This window comes from Zophobas morio, unplaced genomic scaffold, assembly GCF_036711695.1.
Source record: "Zophobas morio isolate AGI-343-1 ecotype UQ-CSIRO unplaced genomic scaffold, CSIRO_AGI_Zmor_V1 ptg000004l, whole genome shotgun sequence".
In the NCBI taxonomy this organism is placed as follows: domain Eukaryota; kingdom Metazoa; phylum Arthropoda; class Insecta; order Coleoptera; family Tenebrionidae; genus Zophobas; species Zophobas morio.
In genome coordinates this window covers 18663885-18677997 of record NW_026972109.1, presented here as the reverse complement: position 1 = coordinate 18677997, position 14113 = coordinate 18663885, and the positions used below count along the sequence as shown (strand labels likewise).

General features: G+C 33.8%; 1 protein-coding gene and 1 long non-coding RNA gene across 4 annotated transcripts; both read right to left on the bottom strand.

The window, feature by feature from the left end:
• Positions 1–8049: 8049 nt before the first annotated feature.
• Positions 8050–10325, bottom strand: LOC135135529 (mitochondrial basic amino acids transporter-like). Of its 2 annotated transcripts, XM_064064601.1 has the most exons (3): positions 9464–10325; positions 9247–9410; positions 8050–9157 (listed from the first exon to the last, which is right to left on the bottom strand). In XM_064064601.1, the coding sequence occupies exons 2-3, from the start codon at positions 9278–9280 to the stop codon at positions 8286–8288; spliced, it is 906 nt and encodes a 301-aa protein (XP_063920671.1). In that variant the 5' UTR covers positions 9281–9410; positions 9464–10325; the 3' UTR covers positions 8050–8285. The 2 variants fall into 2 exon arrangements, with proteins under 2 accessions (XP_063920671.1, XP_063920681.1); XM_064064611.1 differs by having other exon boundaries at positions 9247–10325.
• Positions 10326–10484: 159 nt separating this feature from the next.
• LOC135135519 (uncharacterized) lies at positions 10485–11536 on the bottom strand. 2 transcript variants are annotated; one of them, XR_010281583.1, is made up of 3 exons: positions 11345–11536; positions 10941–11265; positions 10485–10890 (listed from the first exon to the last, which is right to left on the bottom strand). It is a non-coding gene; the product is annotated as an uncharacterized LOC135135519 (long non-coding RNA). The 2 variants fall into 2 exon arrangements; XR_010281582.1 differs by having other exon boundaries at positions 10485–10876.
• Between the last annotated feature and the right edge of the window lie 2577 nt (positions 11537–14113).

The following is a 14113-nucleotide window of genomic DNA, read 5'->3' as shown; positions in this document are numbered from 1 at the left end:
TTCGAAATGAAAAATTTTGCTAAATCCCTCATTTTTAATTACGACAATGTCCACTTCAGATTCCAAATTTTGACAATCAAATTTTTGAATAGTTATAGAACACCGTGTACCTAAAAATATGGGTCATAACATTCTTGTGACTTACCTGTACATGATACCAGTTGCAATCTTTACTGATTAGCCATCGTGTAAAATAAATGAAAACAAAATATTAATATTATATATAAATAGCATTGTTTCAATTTTTCAGTGAAATTAATGAATTCACTATATGTATACATAATTTGGAAATTATTACAATAAAGATGACCTAAAGTTTGATAAAAGACATTTAGGGCCATAATTAATTTTTTACTTCCCGAGCGTAAGATAGTAGGTGAATTGTTAATTTCATATTTTCTCGACGTTTCAAGATCTCTACAGTATGAAAAATTTGAGCTCACGTTTCCGACTGTCTGTTGCCTGTCCGTCCGTCGTCTATCTATCTGTCTGTCGTCTGTGCCGATATTCATTAGACAGATAAGATAATCACGGAAACTACTGAACCGATATTTTCAAATTTTGGATGTACCTATATATGTATTTTAGGAACATCGTGGAGATGATGAAACGCAAACCAAACATCTCAAAATGTTACAGAGTAAATGTTTTTTAATTTTCAGGAAATAACCTTTTTACTTGTAGTTTATGAATTCGCCTTCATTTTTTCTCCCAGAGGATCCAGATTTTTTTTAATTTCGTGTTAACAGTGTGTACCAAAATCACCAATACATTTTGAACAGCGTACTTTATAAACTAAATAAGTCTCCTACTGTGTTAACTTTTAATATTGTACTTTATAAACGAGAAATGCCACACTACAATCGACGGACGCCGTACTTTATAAATACGTTCTCAACGCCATTCTTTTTAAAAAATGTTGAGTGCCGCATTTTATGAACTACGAAGTCAAACTTTATAAATTTTATAAACTTCACTGTATAAGCGACTAACGCCGTAAGTTTAATTTTTATTATAGGAAGTTTGTAAATTCTAAGGGTTGTACTTTTAATTTAGGTTTGTTTATTCACGACGATCAAGAAAATTAATGAATGTAGTAATTTATTTTATTAATCAAATCAAGAAGAGATCACTCCATTTTCCTAAAATTGTAAGAACACAGTAGCTGCATGATATTCGACCTGACGGACTTATATGTACTTTTTTGAGCCAACATTTATTGGTATTAAAAAGTTATCTTTTTACTAAAATAGTGAATTTTGCTTTGTTATATAATGAAACGTTGATCACAAAATAATTTTAACTTCCACATTTCTCAAATATACCGAATGACTATTAATGTTGGTGATTTTATTTATCAGGTTGACCACATATTTAAAATTTCTTGATAGTACCCCTGATGTCAAATTCAAATGTTCGGCGCCAATTCCGTAACTGCCATCTTCTCATTGGTTTTTAGACGCGCTCATGTCAAAATTGACAATATGCTAACACTGCTGCCGATAATTCAGAATTGCCAACCCAAAAATTTGCTTCAATCATTGATAGTCACACGGTATTCTAACTGAGCGTTGTACAAAAAGCCAACTTTAACGTGTTGAGATTTTATAATAAAAATATTGTTTGCCACTTTTTTCCGTAGGTCTCAATTCTTCTCAATTAAACCTCTATATTTCGACTAAAAGTAAGCTGCACAGGTTACAATCACAATATAAAATTTTAGTAGATACAAAAATAGTGTTCTTGTATACATAGTTGGGAATAATTCTCAAATTCCGCACCTAATTTTGTTGTTATAATGAATCAATGTAAATAATAACTTTAAAAATCTTATGCTTAGATTTAATAAACGACAGTAATACCTAATTCCGGAATATCTGTATAAACCTTAAATAAGGAGGAAATCGCTGTTGAAGCTGAAAAATATCGTTAGTGGACGCATTTTTAGTTAAAAACTAAAATTAAAAAATCAAATTCTCTAATTCATGAAACCATAATTTACATATGCAATGAATATCTGAACGATTCATATGTATATTAACAGAATAATAACTTGTTTGTGTTGTCTGCAAACATTATGAAATTACTTATTTAATTTTAATATTTAGCCCATTTGTTTACTATCAATCTTTATATTTTCCTAAACATAAGTCTGATATTTACGTAAATTTCGAATTGGCATTCTTTGTTTGTCGCTGATTGACGGGAATCTTTACCAAGGACGTCGATTAAGCCTTGTTATCCTATATGACACTAATATGGTATAAAATTTTATTAATATACAAAGATAAGATTCGAAGAATTGTTTTTTTTTATTGTGCTACTATTCTAGGCATTAATGACCGCCTGCTGCGTTAACCTAATGGGAAAAATTATTTCCCTGTTTGCTGATTCTTTGTTTGTCTTTAAACATTATGGAAAATGTTTTATTTTGGGATTACCTAATCACAAACTGTCGAAGTGATGCAGATAAAGAGGCAAATCAATGTCACAGTAAACTTATTGATAACATTATACATTTTGAACTACATCATGGTATTCATTCAGTGCAAGATGCGTACTCGCGACTCTATCGCAAGACTTCTGCGTATGATGAAATGATTTTTTTGAAAATTGACCTGAATAGTAAAGGTGTTATCAAAAGTTCGGAGTAAGAAATCAATGTCACAATAAATTATCAATAATTACCAAACCGAGAAACCAGTAAATAACATTACAAAGAAAATATTTTTATACAATTATCAAAGAATATCGTGAGCTCGCTTTTTTTTTGTTAAAGGTGGAGGCCAAGCTTCGTGTTTTTTCTGTTGCTGTGCCTGATGTGGTGACGTTAGAAACGCAAAAATTTTACTAGCGATAAAAGAAGATATAAAATTAATAATATAAACGTAATAAGAAGCACAAACGTGTCTTTTTAACACACACCCACATTTTTTTTACTATATTGTGTATATACAGTACATAATCGAAAAAAGTTCTCTAATGGATCATTAAAAATTAATTATTAAATATTATTTTGGCATTATAGCTATTATGAACGTGGAACACGTTGGTGATGCCAACATTTAATTTTACCTTGCTAGAAAACTTTTTCCATCATGTGATGTATACAGGGTGTTTACTAAACTTGCGACAAAAATTCAAATTCCACGGTTTATTTTAAGATTTTTTTTATCCTCCAATTATTTTCTAAAAAAAGTTTTGATTCGAACATACATGGCAATAAAAGTAAAGTAAAACCACTCTATCCTCAGACTTAAATCCCTTGACTTTTCATATTTGGGGTCATTTAAAACATTAGTTTGCACTATTCTATTAAAATAACCCAAGTAATAACCCCCTGAATTTTTGTCACATGCTTAGTAAATACCCTGCATAATGCTTTTACCTTTAGTAGGTTTTATAAAATAAATGTATGAATGTTCATTGTTAACAACCAAGTTATTTTTTATTATTAAAAACATCTTAAACATTTCGAAGGAAATTTCAAAGTGCAACTCAAGGAATAATGTCAAAGTCAGACAAAAATAAAGCAAATGGACAAAAATAAAAAAAGATTTAGGGCCGGTTTATACAGAGCGAATTAAATACTTAATCCTCGATTAATTTAACAGAAGATTAAATATAGAATACTAGCTGACCCCGTGAACTTCGTTTCACCTACAACTTAATTTTGAAATCTTGCAGATGTTTTAAACATCTGATAAGCATAATAAATTTGTATTGAAAATAATACTTACTTCCTCCAAAAAATTGATGACGTCAGCCCAAAATTTTGCCAAATGAATCCTTTTTAAAATATCCAAAATAGGATGAGACTATACTTGTGATTTATCATTCCATTCATATTTTTTAGTTTTGCTTATAGGGGGTGTCTCAAAAAAAATTAATCACTGAGTCAGTTTATTTTATTGATTGAATCAAGAATTCCAAAACTAAATTTTTAGATTTATTGCAGACGTTTTGAAGTTACTGTTTGACATGGTACGTTTTTAATCAAAATATATATGTTTATCAAGCCCAAAAACTTGATGACGTCATCTCAAGATTTTGCCGAATAAATCCTATCTAAAATGTGCAAAATATCATCAGTATATTTTCGTAAATTTATCATTGCATTCATATTTTTTAGATTTGCTTTTACAGTGACAAAAAAATGTATGGATCAGTCAATTTATTTTAGAAATAACTCAAGAATTGCAGAAATGACATAATTAATATAATTCAAAATGTTTAAATATGACAACTATTAATATGTGATAATTAAACCGAAAACCATTTTCCTAAGAACACGAGGTTAGCAAAAACAAATTAGTTTGTTTAAACATTGTTAAATTAACCCCGAACATGTACAATTTCTGAGCGAAAATATGAAAAATAATTTTTGCAATCTCATCGTGACGTACGATGACGCCACTGTCACGTGAGCCACCTGATAAAAGGTCACATTTTTCGGTCCTCTGCGTTTAGTTTTGATTTCGGTTTGGTGGCAGCAACATCAGAGTCCGTTTTGGCTTAAAAGTAGGGCTCTTTTCACGAATTCCTAATTTATATATTTAAATATTAGTGAAAATGTGTTGTATTAGTACTGTGAACACGAACGAAAATGGATATTTTTTCGAAAAGGACCGAAAACAGGGTAAGTTCGAGTTCAGTTTTAATTTATCGGATTCCGTGATTCGTTCACTCAACAATATTTAAATTTTGGGAAAATTTTCGAAACGATTGAAATCGGTTGATCAAAGCTATACATGTTCACGACATAAATAAATCAATTTTAAACATAATTAATATCATTTATAATGTTTAAATATGATAAGCATCAATGTATGTTAATTAAACCGAAACCCGTTGTCCTACAAGCCTGAAATTATTAAAAACAAATCAATTTGTTTAAACAATGTTAAATTATCCCCGAAAATGTGCATTTTCCCGGCCAAATTATGAAAAATAAATTTTGCAATCTCATCGTGACGTACGATGACGTCAATGTCACCTGAGTTACTTGTATAAAAGTCACGTGTTTCGGTCCTTTGTGTTCAGTTTTAATTTCTGTTTGATGGCGGCAAGATCGTCGCTTCATTTCGGCGTAAAAGTGGAGCGTTTTAGCGAATTTCTAGTTTATTATTAATACATATTGCGGAAAATATGTTGTGTTAGTGCTGTGAACACGAACGAAAATGGATATTTTTCCGAAAAGGACCGAAAACAGGGTAAGTACGACTTCAGTTTTAATTTATCGGATTCCGTGATTCGTTTAGTCGACAATGTTTACATTTTGGATAAATTTTCGAAACGATTGAAGTTGGTGGGTTAAAGCTATACATTTTCGCGATATAATTAAATAAAATTTAAACATAATTAATACAATTCATAATCTTCAAATATGATAACTATCAATATATGATAATTAAACCGAAATCCGTTTTCCTAAGAACACGAGGTTAGTAAAAACAAATTAGTTTGTTTAAACGTTGTTACATTAACCCCGAAAATGTACAATTTCTGATCTAAAATATGAAAAATAATTTTTGCAATCTCATCGTGACGTACGATGATGTCACTGTCACGTGAGCTACCAGATAAAAGGTCACATTTTCGATCCTTTCTGTTCAGTTTTGATTCCGGTCTGGTAGCAGCAACATTGGAGCTTCGTTTTGGGTTAAAAGTAGCACATGTTCGCGAATTTCTAATTTATTGTTAATAAATATTAGCGGAAATGTTTTTTGTTAAGTGCTGTGAAGGAAAGTGGATATTTTTCCAAAAATGCCCGATTTTTTTTTAAATATGTTGTTAATAACATGCATTCAGGACTGATAAAGTACGCCTTTAGAATATACAAAGTACTGCGTTCATAATTCACAAAATACCGTATTCATCATTTTTAAAGTACGGCGTCCAAATTTACAAAATACGGTGTCCTTCACCCATGCTATCAAACCTTAGTCCTCTCTTTTAATGGCAAGACGCACTCCAGACCTCCTCGTATTGTTTGGTTCTTGCTGGGCAACAGCAACGAGCGAACAAAGTCATCGCTCTTTGGTGGCAAACGTGGAGAAATTTGTATATTGTAACTTTTGTAATTTAAGCATTTTGTACTGTATATTGTATGTGTTACTAACTTAACTTGGGTCTTGCCAATTTAGCTCCAGTGGTGCAAATGCTTTGTTTTCATGGTGCATTTGCTTGGGTTTTAATTTTGCAACAGTGCATTCTTTGGTTCCGGGACTGAATTCTCCATGTCGTCAGACGCTCTGGCCTGGGGGGGTTCTGTTGGCCCTTAGACGCTGGGTCATCATCCTAAACGGATGAGGTTCATCATCCTAAAAGGATGAGGTCAGTCGGCCCTGTATCTATGCGGCTGCATTCTCCCTTGGTCGTGTGAGCGCTGCGACCTATAGATTTCGTTCCGAGTTCCATCGGTGTGCTTGCTTGGGTTTTCATTTTGCAACAGTGCATTCTTTGGTTCAGAGTCTGAATTCTCCATGTCGTCAGACGCTTTGGCCTGGGGGGGTATTGTTAGCCCTTAGACGCTGGGTCGCATCTCCTATAAGGATGAGGTCAGTCGGCCTTGGATTTATGCGGCTGCGTTCTCCCTTGGGCGTGTGAGCGCTGCGACCAATAGATTTCGTTCCGAGTTCCATGGGTGTGCTTGCTTGGGTTTTCATTTTGCAACATTTTCAATTTTTGGTGCAATTTCTTCCGGTGGTGTACTGGCTACTAACTTTGCATTTGTATTGTATCTGAATTGTATCTGTATCTGTAGTGTATTCTGTATTGTAGTTAGATTGTAGGTACCTGTATTGTATTTCCATTGTATTGTACTGTATAACGTTCTATCCCTCATTAACAAATCCTAGCCCTCTCCTTTCCTAGCGAGATCTGCTCCAGACCTTCCCGTGGTTCTTGCTGAGCATCAACTATCGAGGTCAGAAAATTCAAATTCAAAACCAGCAAAGTTTCACAAAAATCTTGAAAATCGCTCGTTGGTGGCCAACGTGGAGCAAAAGAGACTTTTGTAACTCAACTAACTTTGTTAACTTTGTATTCTTAAGGAGACAAAAATATATTACATTTGATTTATTATTTATGAGGACAAATAGTCATTTGCCACACCGATGCTCATTTTTAGATTAAATGCTCACAAAACACGTAGATGTTCAATTTGTGTCCAGGGAGATACAATGTTTGCAAGTAGGTACTTCGTACTTCGAATATGAGTATCTACTCAGTTTTATTCATACCACCCAATGTCTCGCTTCAATGGTTGACTATTATGTTGATTATGAGCACAACGCTGATCAACTTCCGTATCCGAATTACCCATGAAATAAATCATTGCGATTTGCACCTGAGGTAGTTCGTCGCACATTTGATTGACTTCGTGGAACACGTAAAAAAAAGAATCGTCCAATTCGGTGCAGCCGTTCTAAAGTTATGAGCGTACATACATTTCGGCGATTCATTTTTATTAATATAGATGAGCCCGTGATTGGTTAAAACATGCACGTTGCCTAGCAACGGATCTCAATTAAAATCGCTAATTAACTTAAATTTGCTTTCTATAAATGGAGCCCTAATCTTTTTTTAAGTATGACTAGTTTTCAAATTGCTACATTTACTTCATAATTATAGTTTCCACACATATAGATTAAAATTAACTGTTTATTTGCAGTTAATATTTGTTAGAATTTTCTCATAAAAATACAACCGACAGCACTGCAAATGTGAGACTTTATAAGATTAAAAATGCAATAAACTTCATTCATCATTAAAATTTTCCCATGGAATTTGTACACTGCATATGGAACACTTATTTTTGTTCCTTTTTTAAGAGGCAATTAAAAATTTGGCAGTTATTTGGTGTTTGTTATCAATTAGTTCGGTGTTACCAACTTGTTGCACTTTATTTTGTATACAACAATTAAACATCTCCGCCTTCTCATTTTCGTTATTACTTTAGTTAATAAGCTGAATTATTTATTAGTTAAAAATACTAATGTAATTCTGTCCATTATTACTGGACACTGTTTCAACTAAAAATGAAAATTAACTTTCCCATATTTATTTCACTGTAAAAAAATCTACACTAACATGTTCTGCTAGTCTCGAAGACGCCTCTACAATTCCCCGGCGCCAGTTCGACGTTCACTTCCTCAAATCGGCCCCAGTCAACTAAACACACAACTAACGCTTCATTTTTGCATATTCATGTGACGTAACACCAGTTCGTATAATTTATCACTAAATAAGCAAAACACATCTTCTAAAACCATCGTATTTTATCAAACCGGAGCAGCCTCTGACACTTTAAGTGTATACACAGCATCCGTACACCGCCCCCACAATTCCCCATCTCTAACCTTCCCTGTCACATCATTATCGCCCAACAAACGTATAGTCCATGTAACAACAGCGAAAGTAGCGGCATTTACTGGAAAAGCTCGTAAAATCGTGGGCGAAAGACCCCTGTACAGAAATCCATAACCCTCGCTTGCTATACTCTTTTTCAAGCAGTGTAACGAATTCTCGTATTTGGTTTCCGTCAAGCCATCGATCTGGATTCTAGACTTTATCACGTCCACTGGGTAGACGAGGACCCATGAAACTGTACCAGCGAGGCCACCAGCAACCAACATGGTCCCCGTGGAGATGGGTGCGTTGTCACTGCTTCTGGTCAATAGTTCATACGTAACGAAGTAGGAACTGAAAGCTGGGATTTCGCGAAGAATGGTAATGCTGAGGCCTTTGAAGATTCCACGAATACCTTCATGAGTGTATATTTTCCTCAAGCAGTCGATGGGGCCTTTGGTACCATTGGATACTTGTAGTCGTGACTTTGCCAACTCCATAGGACTGGTGAAGAAACTTTGGGCGAGCCCAGCAGCGGCACCAGCAAGGAAATGGGAAGTTAAAGAGTCTGGGTTGGTAAAGTGGCGCTGAGTGTTGCCATACACCCCAAAAACTATGGCGTTAATGGCTGCGACTCCCATCAAAGGGCTAGACATCCCCTTGTACAACCCTCTAATTCCTTCTTTCACGAAAAGGCTTTTTATACAATCCGTTGTTCCTCGAAATTTGGGATTGCTTGCATCTTGTGTTTGCAATAGGACTTTGACAGTATCCAAAGGATGGCCGACTACCACACCAGCACATCCTGAAAGAAATATTCTTTTTTGTAACTCAAACTTGTTTACTTGATTTTAAAGGGTGTAAAAATACTTAAATGCTTAGAAAACCCTTTACCTCCGAGACACCCTGCGAAAAAATCAAGAGCCATTTCCAGGACTTTCTATGTGGTACACGTCAACAAACACACTCAGCTCCAAAGGGTTAGAACTAACAAAAATTAAATCCTTGTTGCGAATCGTGTTGAAAATTTTCTCTAAAAATGTAGACTCCATGTACGGCTACAACAGTTTTGTTCATGATGCGAATAATACTGGGTCACAGTCATTTTTACCTTTTCTTTTAATCTTTACGGGTGAGTGGATTGATACAACACATACTAGCGCAAATCAACTTGTGCTCTTGATGATACGTTGTCTTAAACTGACTTTGAATATTCATTGGTTTATTATAAAACATTCAAGGGTCAGGTGATAACACTTATCTGAAATTCGTTATTTGTTAGTGGCGATTTAAGAAACTACAAGTTTTATTTTAGAATGGTTGTTTATAAGCGGATTGCAAAATTCGTACGTAGATGGGTCAAATGGCAACTTTTTTATTTTGTAGGTGATTTTAGTGTTTTGCGTATGTAAATAAGGAGAGAGTATTCTGACTTCGTGAACTATTTAACAAGGAAACGTCTGTTAAAAATTCGAGACATGACCTCTTGTCTACGTTCGCAGAAACTATATTTTATTTAAGTGTGAAATTAGTTATTTTTAAATATATCTTGATATAACTGCGCTTGAGTGACAGGCATGTGCCACTAAAAACAAATAAATAATCAAATAGTAAACGATTTTGAATTGGTCTTTGTCAGTTCATTGCCCTGTCAAAATTGCGATATGTTAGTAGTCAAATGTACTATTAGATTTGTTCTAACTAAACTCTACTGGACTTTGCTATGGCACAACAGAAAGCCTCTCCTTTTTTATGTAAGCTACAACCAAGTCTATACGTCGAAAACAAGATAAAAAGCTAAAAATTTTGTAATCATAATATCTATTGGCACGTTCTGAGCACGTTCTTTCCCAGATTGAGAAATATGCTTACGATAAATTAACAATACAAAAATGCCAATCAACAAACTTTGAACTTTGTGAATCTAAATTTTGTATTCTTGGGTAAAATATGCGTCGATTTAAGAAAGAATGTTGCGAAATGGAAACAAACAATAAAACTAATCACAAAACGATTAGTCTTAAAAAAACTTCCACAGAAAAGTACGAAAACTTCGGTTTTAATTTCATTTGACAGGTTATTAGCACTGGGATGAAAAAGAAAAACAGAATAATAACACAGCTAATGGTTGGCTGATATGTTTTATTTAATTATTAATTATTAAAACGAGGCAAAAATGTATTTACTGGTTTAAAAATTTCTTTTTTAACACAACAAAATGGCCGCCAAATTACACATCATGATTATATATAGGTAGTTCTGTAATTTATAGCGATATCTTTTAGTGTTGCTTTAACAGTATTTTAAAAATGACCGGAAATTTTGCTGCTTATTAACGTATTTCAATATTAAATGTTGCAATATTTTCCAGAAACCTTTGTGTTGACCTCTGTATAGACATTAGTGAAATAATCTTATGTGTAAGTCATTTTGCCCTCTTACGAAAATGGAAAATATTCGTTGATATGGTATCGAATTGTGTGATTACCCAATTAAAAATTTATTTATACTTATTTTTGTAAACCTGAAAAAAAAAATCTGTTAAGATAAATTAAGAATTAAGATTTCAACAAAATCGTATGTTGTACCTTGTTTGTTTCTATACGATTAAATCTTAATTGGTAACAATTACCAAAAGGTGTAATGTAAATTTAATATAACACCTTGTTCACTTGTCCAGCGATGTATTAATTTTAACATATTATTTTTGTTTAATGGCCATTTATTGTATGATCTGCAACAGTGCTGCTATATAGTTCCTGGAGTTAACAATTCCCGCACTAATCATTTTCACATTCAATGTGTTGGCGTTGACAAATTCCAACAATGTTTTAAAATCCCTGAATTGTGCTTCTTGGAAATGCGGCCAAAACTGTCTCTTCTCAAGAAGTGTTGTAAGATCAAATTTGTTAGCTATAATAAAAAAAACCTTAGAGAAACTGAAAATGTCTCTGGCAAAAACACAAAAATAATATCTCTTCATATGGTATACCTGAACAAGATCCATCTCTCAATAACGAATCCAGAAAAGGTAAAGATAATGAACCTATCTCCAATTTTCTGCAACTGTTACATCCTGATTCTAATAATCAATTTTCTTGCAAGTTTGATGCTAATAAGTCTTGCCCTATCAAGCTAACACTTGGTGATGAAAAACATAAAAAAACATTTAACTTGTTAGGCTTAATAACAAAGAAGCGTCTTAATTTTGACATTGTTCCGCACTTTAAATCTCTGCGTGCGTCAACAGATAAAAATGATAAACAAAGGCTCCACTATAAAGATTTAATAAACCAAATAAAGATCAGAAACAAAAATAGTTAACAAGATCTGTTTATTAAATGTATCCGGGATAAAAAAACTTAACTTATTTATGTCTTATATTATCAAAATGTTTGTAGCCTAAAATAAAGTCTATGACTTTTTGATTTCTTCAAATAATTCTGGTTTTGAACAGAAATGAGGTTCATTGACTCTATGAAGGACTCTTTAACAGGTTATTTAAATTTCATCGAAATTTGCTGGCTACTAATGTTACTCGATACGGTAATGTTTTATTAGTCAAAACGGCAATATTTGGTAATACAAACTTTATTAAATGAAAATGCAAAAATAGAATGGATATTCATCTACATTGCTTGAAAATGTATTCTTCACCAGCTTCATGTCCACTGTATGGAGTTAACACTGGATTGAAATTTTCCATACCAATACGTTTTAGCATGCGATTAAAATATTTTATACATATACTTATATTATCAAGATGAGTCCTCCTGCTTCGATTGGTCTTTTATTCTACTGGTGCCTGCCTTAACCCATAAAGGGTCTTACACACATTATTATCGCTGCTGAGTTCTCTTAATAAATTTCTGGCCTTGTCATTCAGCTGTTAACTTCGGTTTTTCTTGAATTATGCCATTTAAATATGCTTACATAAATATATCAACCTGCTGAATTTTCAAATTTAATTGCAAACAAAGGACAAGCAATAATCTTATAGTGCTTAGACGGACAGCAAGACCAAAAGTTTTGTAGAAGTCCACTCCCGGTTGTTGATTGAACCTTCTTCTGACTACTCGAAATTTTTTCCTTTCGATCGATCTTTCGCCTTGTATTTGTTTCTGATTACAGATCGGCAGTCTATTACATGCTGCTTTTTTACAATCTACAAAGCTAAAAGTATCCTTTTTGATGATATATTCTCTGTCATTAACTATAACCCTTTTCCATCCTTCAGAATCGTATCCATTCAGTACATGATTCCATGAGATTGCACTCATACAAGCGAAGTTCGATTCTGTTCCGGAAACATCTTCTTGGACTATTTTCAATCGGTGCAGATTCAGTCGTAAGTCGGTTCGATCTTCTATACTAATCACGTCAATACTTTGTGGACTTCTAAGTAGCTATATTTTCTTTCTTCGTTGATCGCATCCAGATTTTCAGTGACTACTTGTATTCCTACAGGAATTTCTTTAACTTCATTTGTTTCCTTTGTTTGTGCAAATATCTAAGTATTTACATGACCGCTTTTCTTTAATCATGTTTGTAAATCTGATATCAAGGCGAAATAACCATTTTTTTGTGTCAGACGCGATAACCTTTGAATGTCACAAAAAAGCCTCCTTCTTGCCATTTTCACAAAATCGTTTTGACTCAAATACCCCAGTCATGCTTTTTGACATTGCTTCAGTAACAGTGTGGCCCAAGCTACCTGTTACTGACCGTCTGGAAATCGGGAATTTTTCAGAGGTGCCGATAGCCTTTCCGGCGCCGGTCTACATTTTTCCGCACTGGTTCAGCATATCCTATCCACCCTTGATCAGGGGACTCCGAGATTCTCTCAAATTACTTCCAGAACAAGACACATGGAGGCCTCGAGATTCTTTCAAATTACTTCAAAAACAAAACACAAAAGGTCTCCGAAATTCTTTCAGACTACTTACTTCAAAAACCAGACACAAAGAGCGGCCGGGATTTTTCAAACTACGTGCTTCAGAAACAAAACACAGGGAGGATCAGGAGATTCTTTCAAATTACTTCAAAAACCAGACACAAGGGGTCCCGAGTTTCTTTCAAATCACTTAAAAAAAACTAGGAATCTCACAGATTCTTTCAAACTACTTCAAAAACAAAACAGAAGGAGTCTCCAAGATTCTTTCAAATTGCTTCAAAAACAAAATACAATGGGTGCCCGAGATTCTGTCAAGCTACGACAAAAATCATACAAGGAATCTCCGAGATTCTTTCAAATTGCTTCAAAAAGAAGAGAAGGGATCCCCGAGATTCTTTCAAACTACTTCAAAAACAAAACACAAGGCGTTCCCGAGATTCTTTCAAGTTACTTCAAAAACAGGACAAAGAATTTCCGAAATTCTTTCAAACTAATTCAAAAACCATATATAAGGGGTCTCCGAGATCCTTTCAGTTTACTTCAAAAACTAACACAAGGGATCCCCGAGATTCTTCCAAATTACTTCAAAAACCAAATCCAAGAGATCCCCGATATTCTTTCAAACTACTTCAAAAACAAAACACAAGAGATCCGAGAAATTCTTTAAAATCATCTACTTCAAATACAACACAAGGGGCTCCCGAGATTTTTTTAAACTACTTAGAAAACAAAACACAAAGGGTGTCCAAGAATAATTCAAAGGCATCACGAGCAGGGGTGGATAAAACCATCTGGAAATGAAAAATTTTTCAGTGACGCCGGTAAACGTGGCCCACTAGAAGCCCGGTGCCCGAATCCAAATTTTAT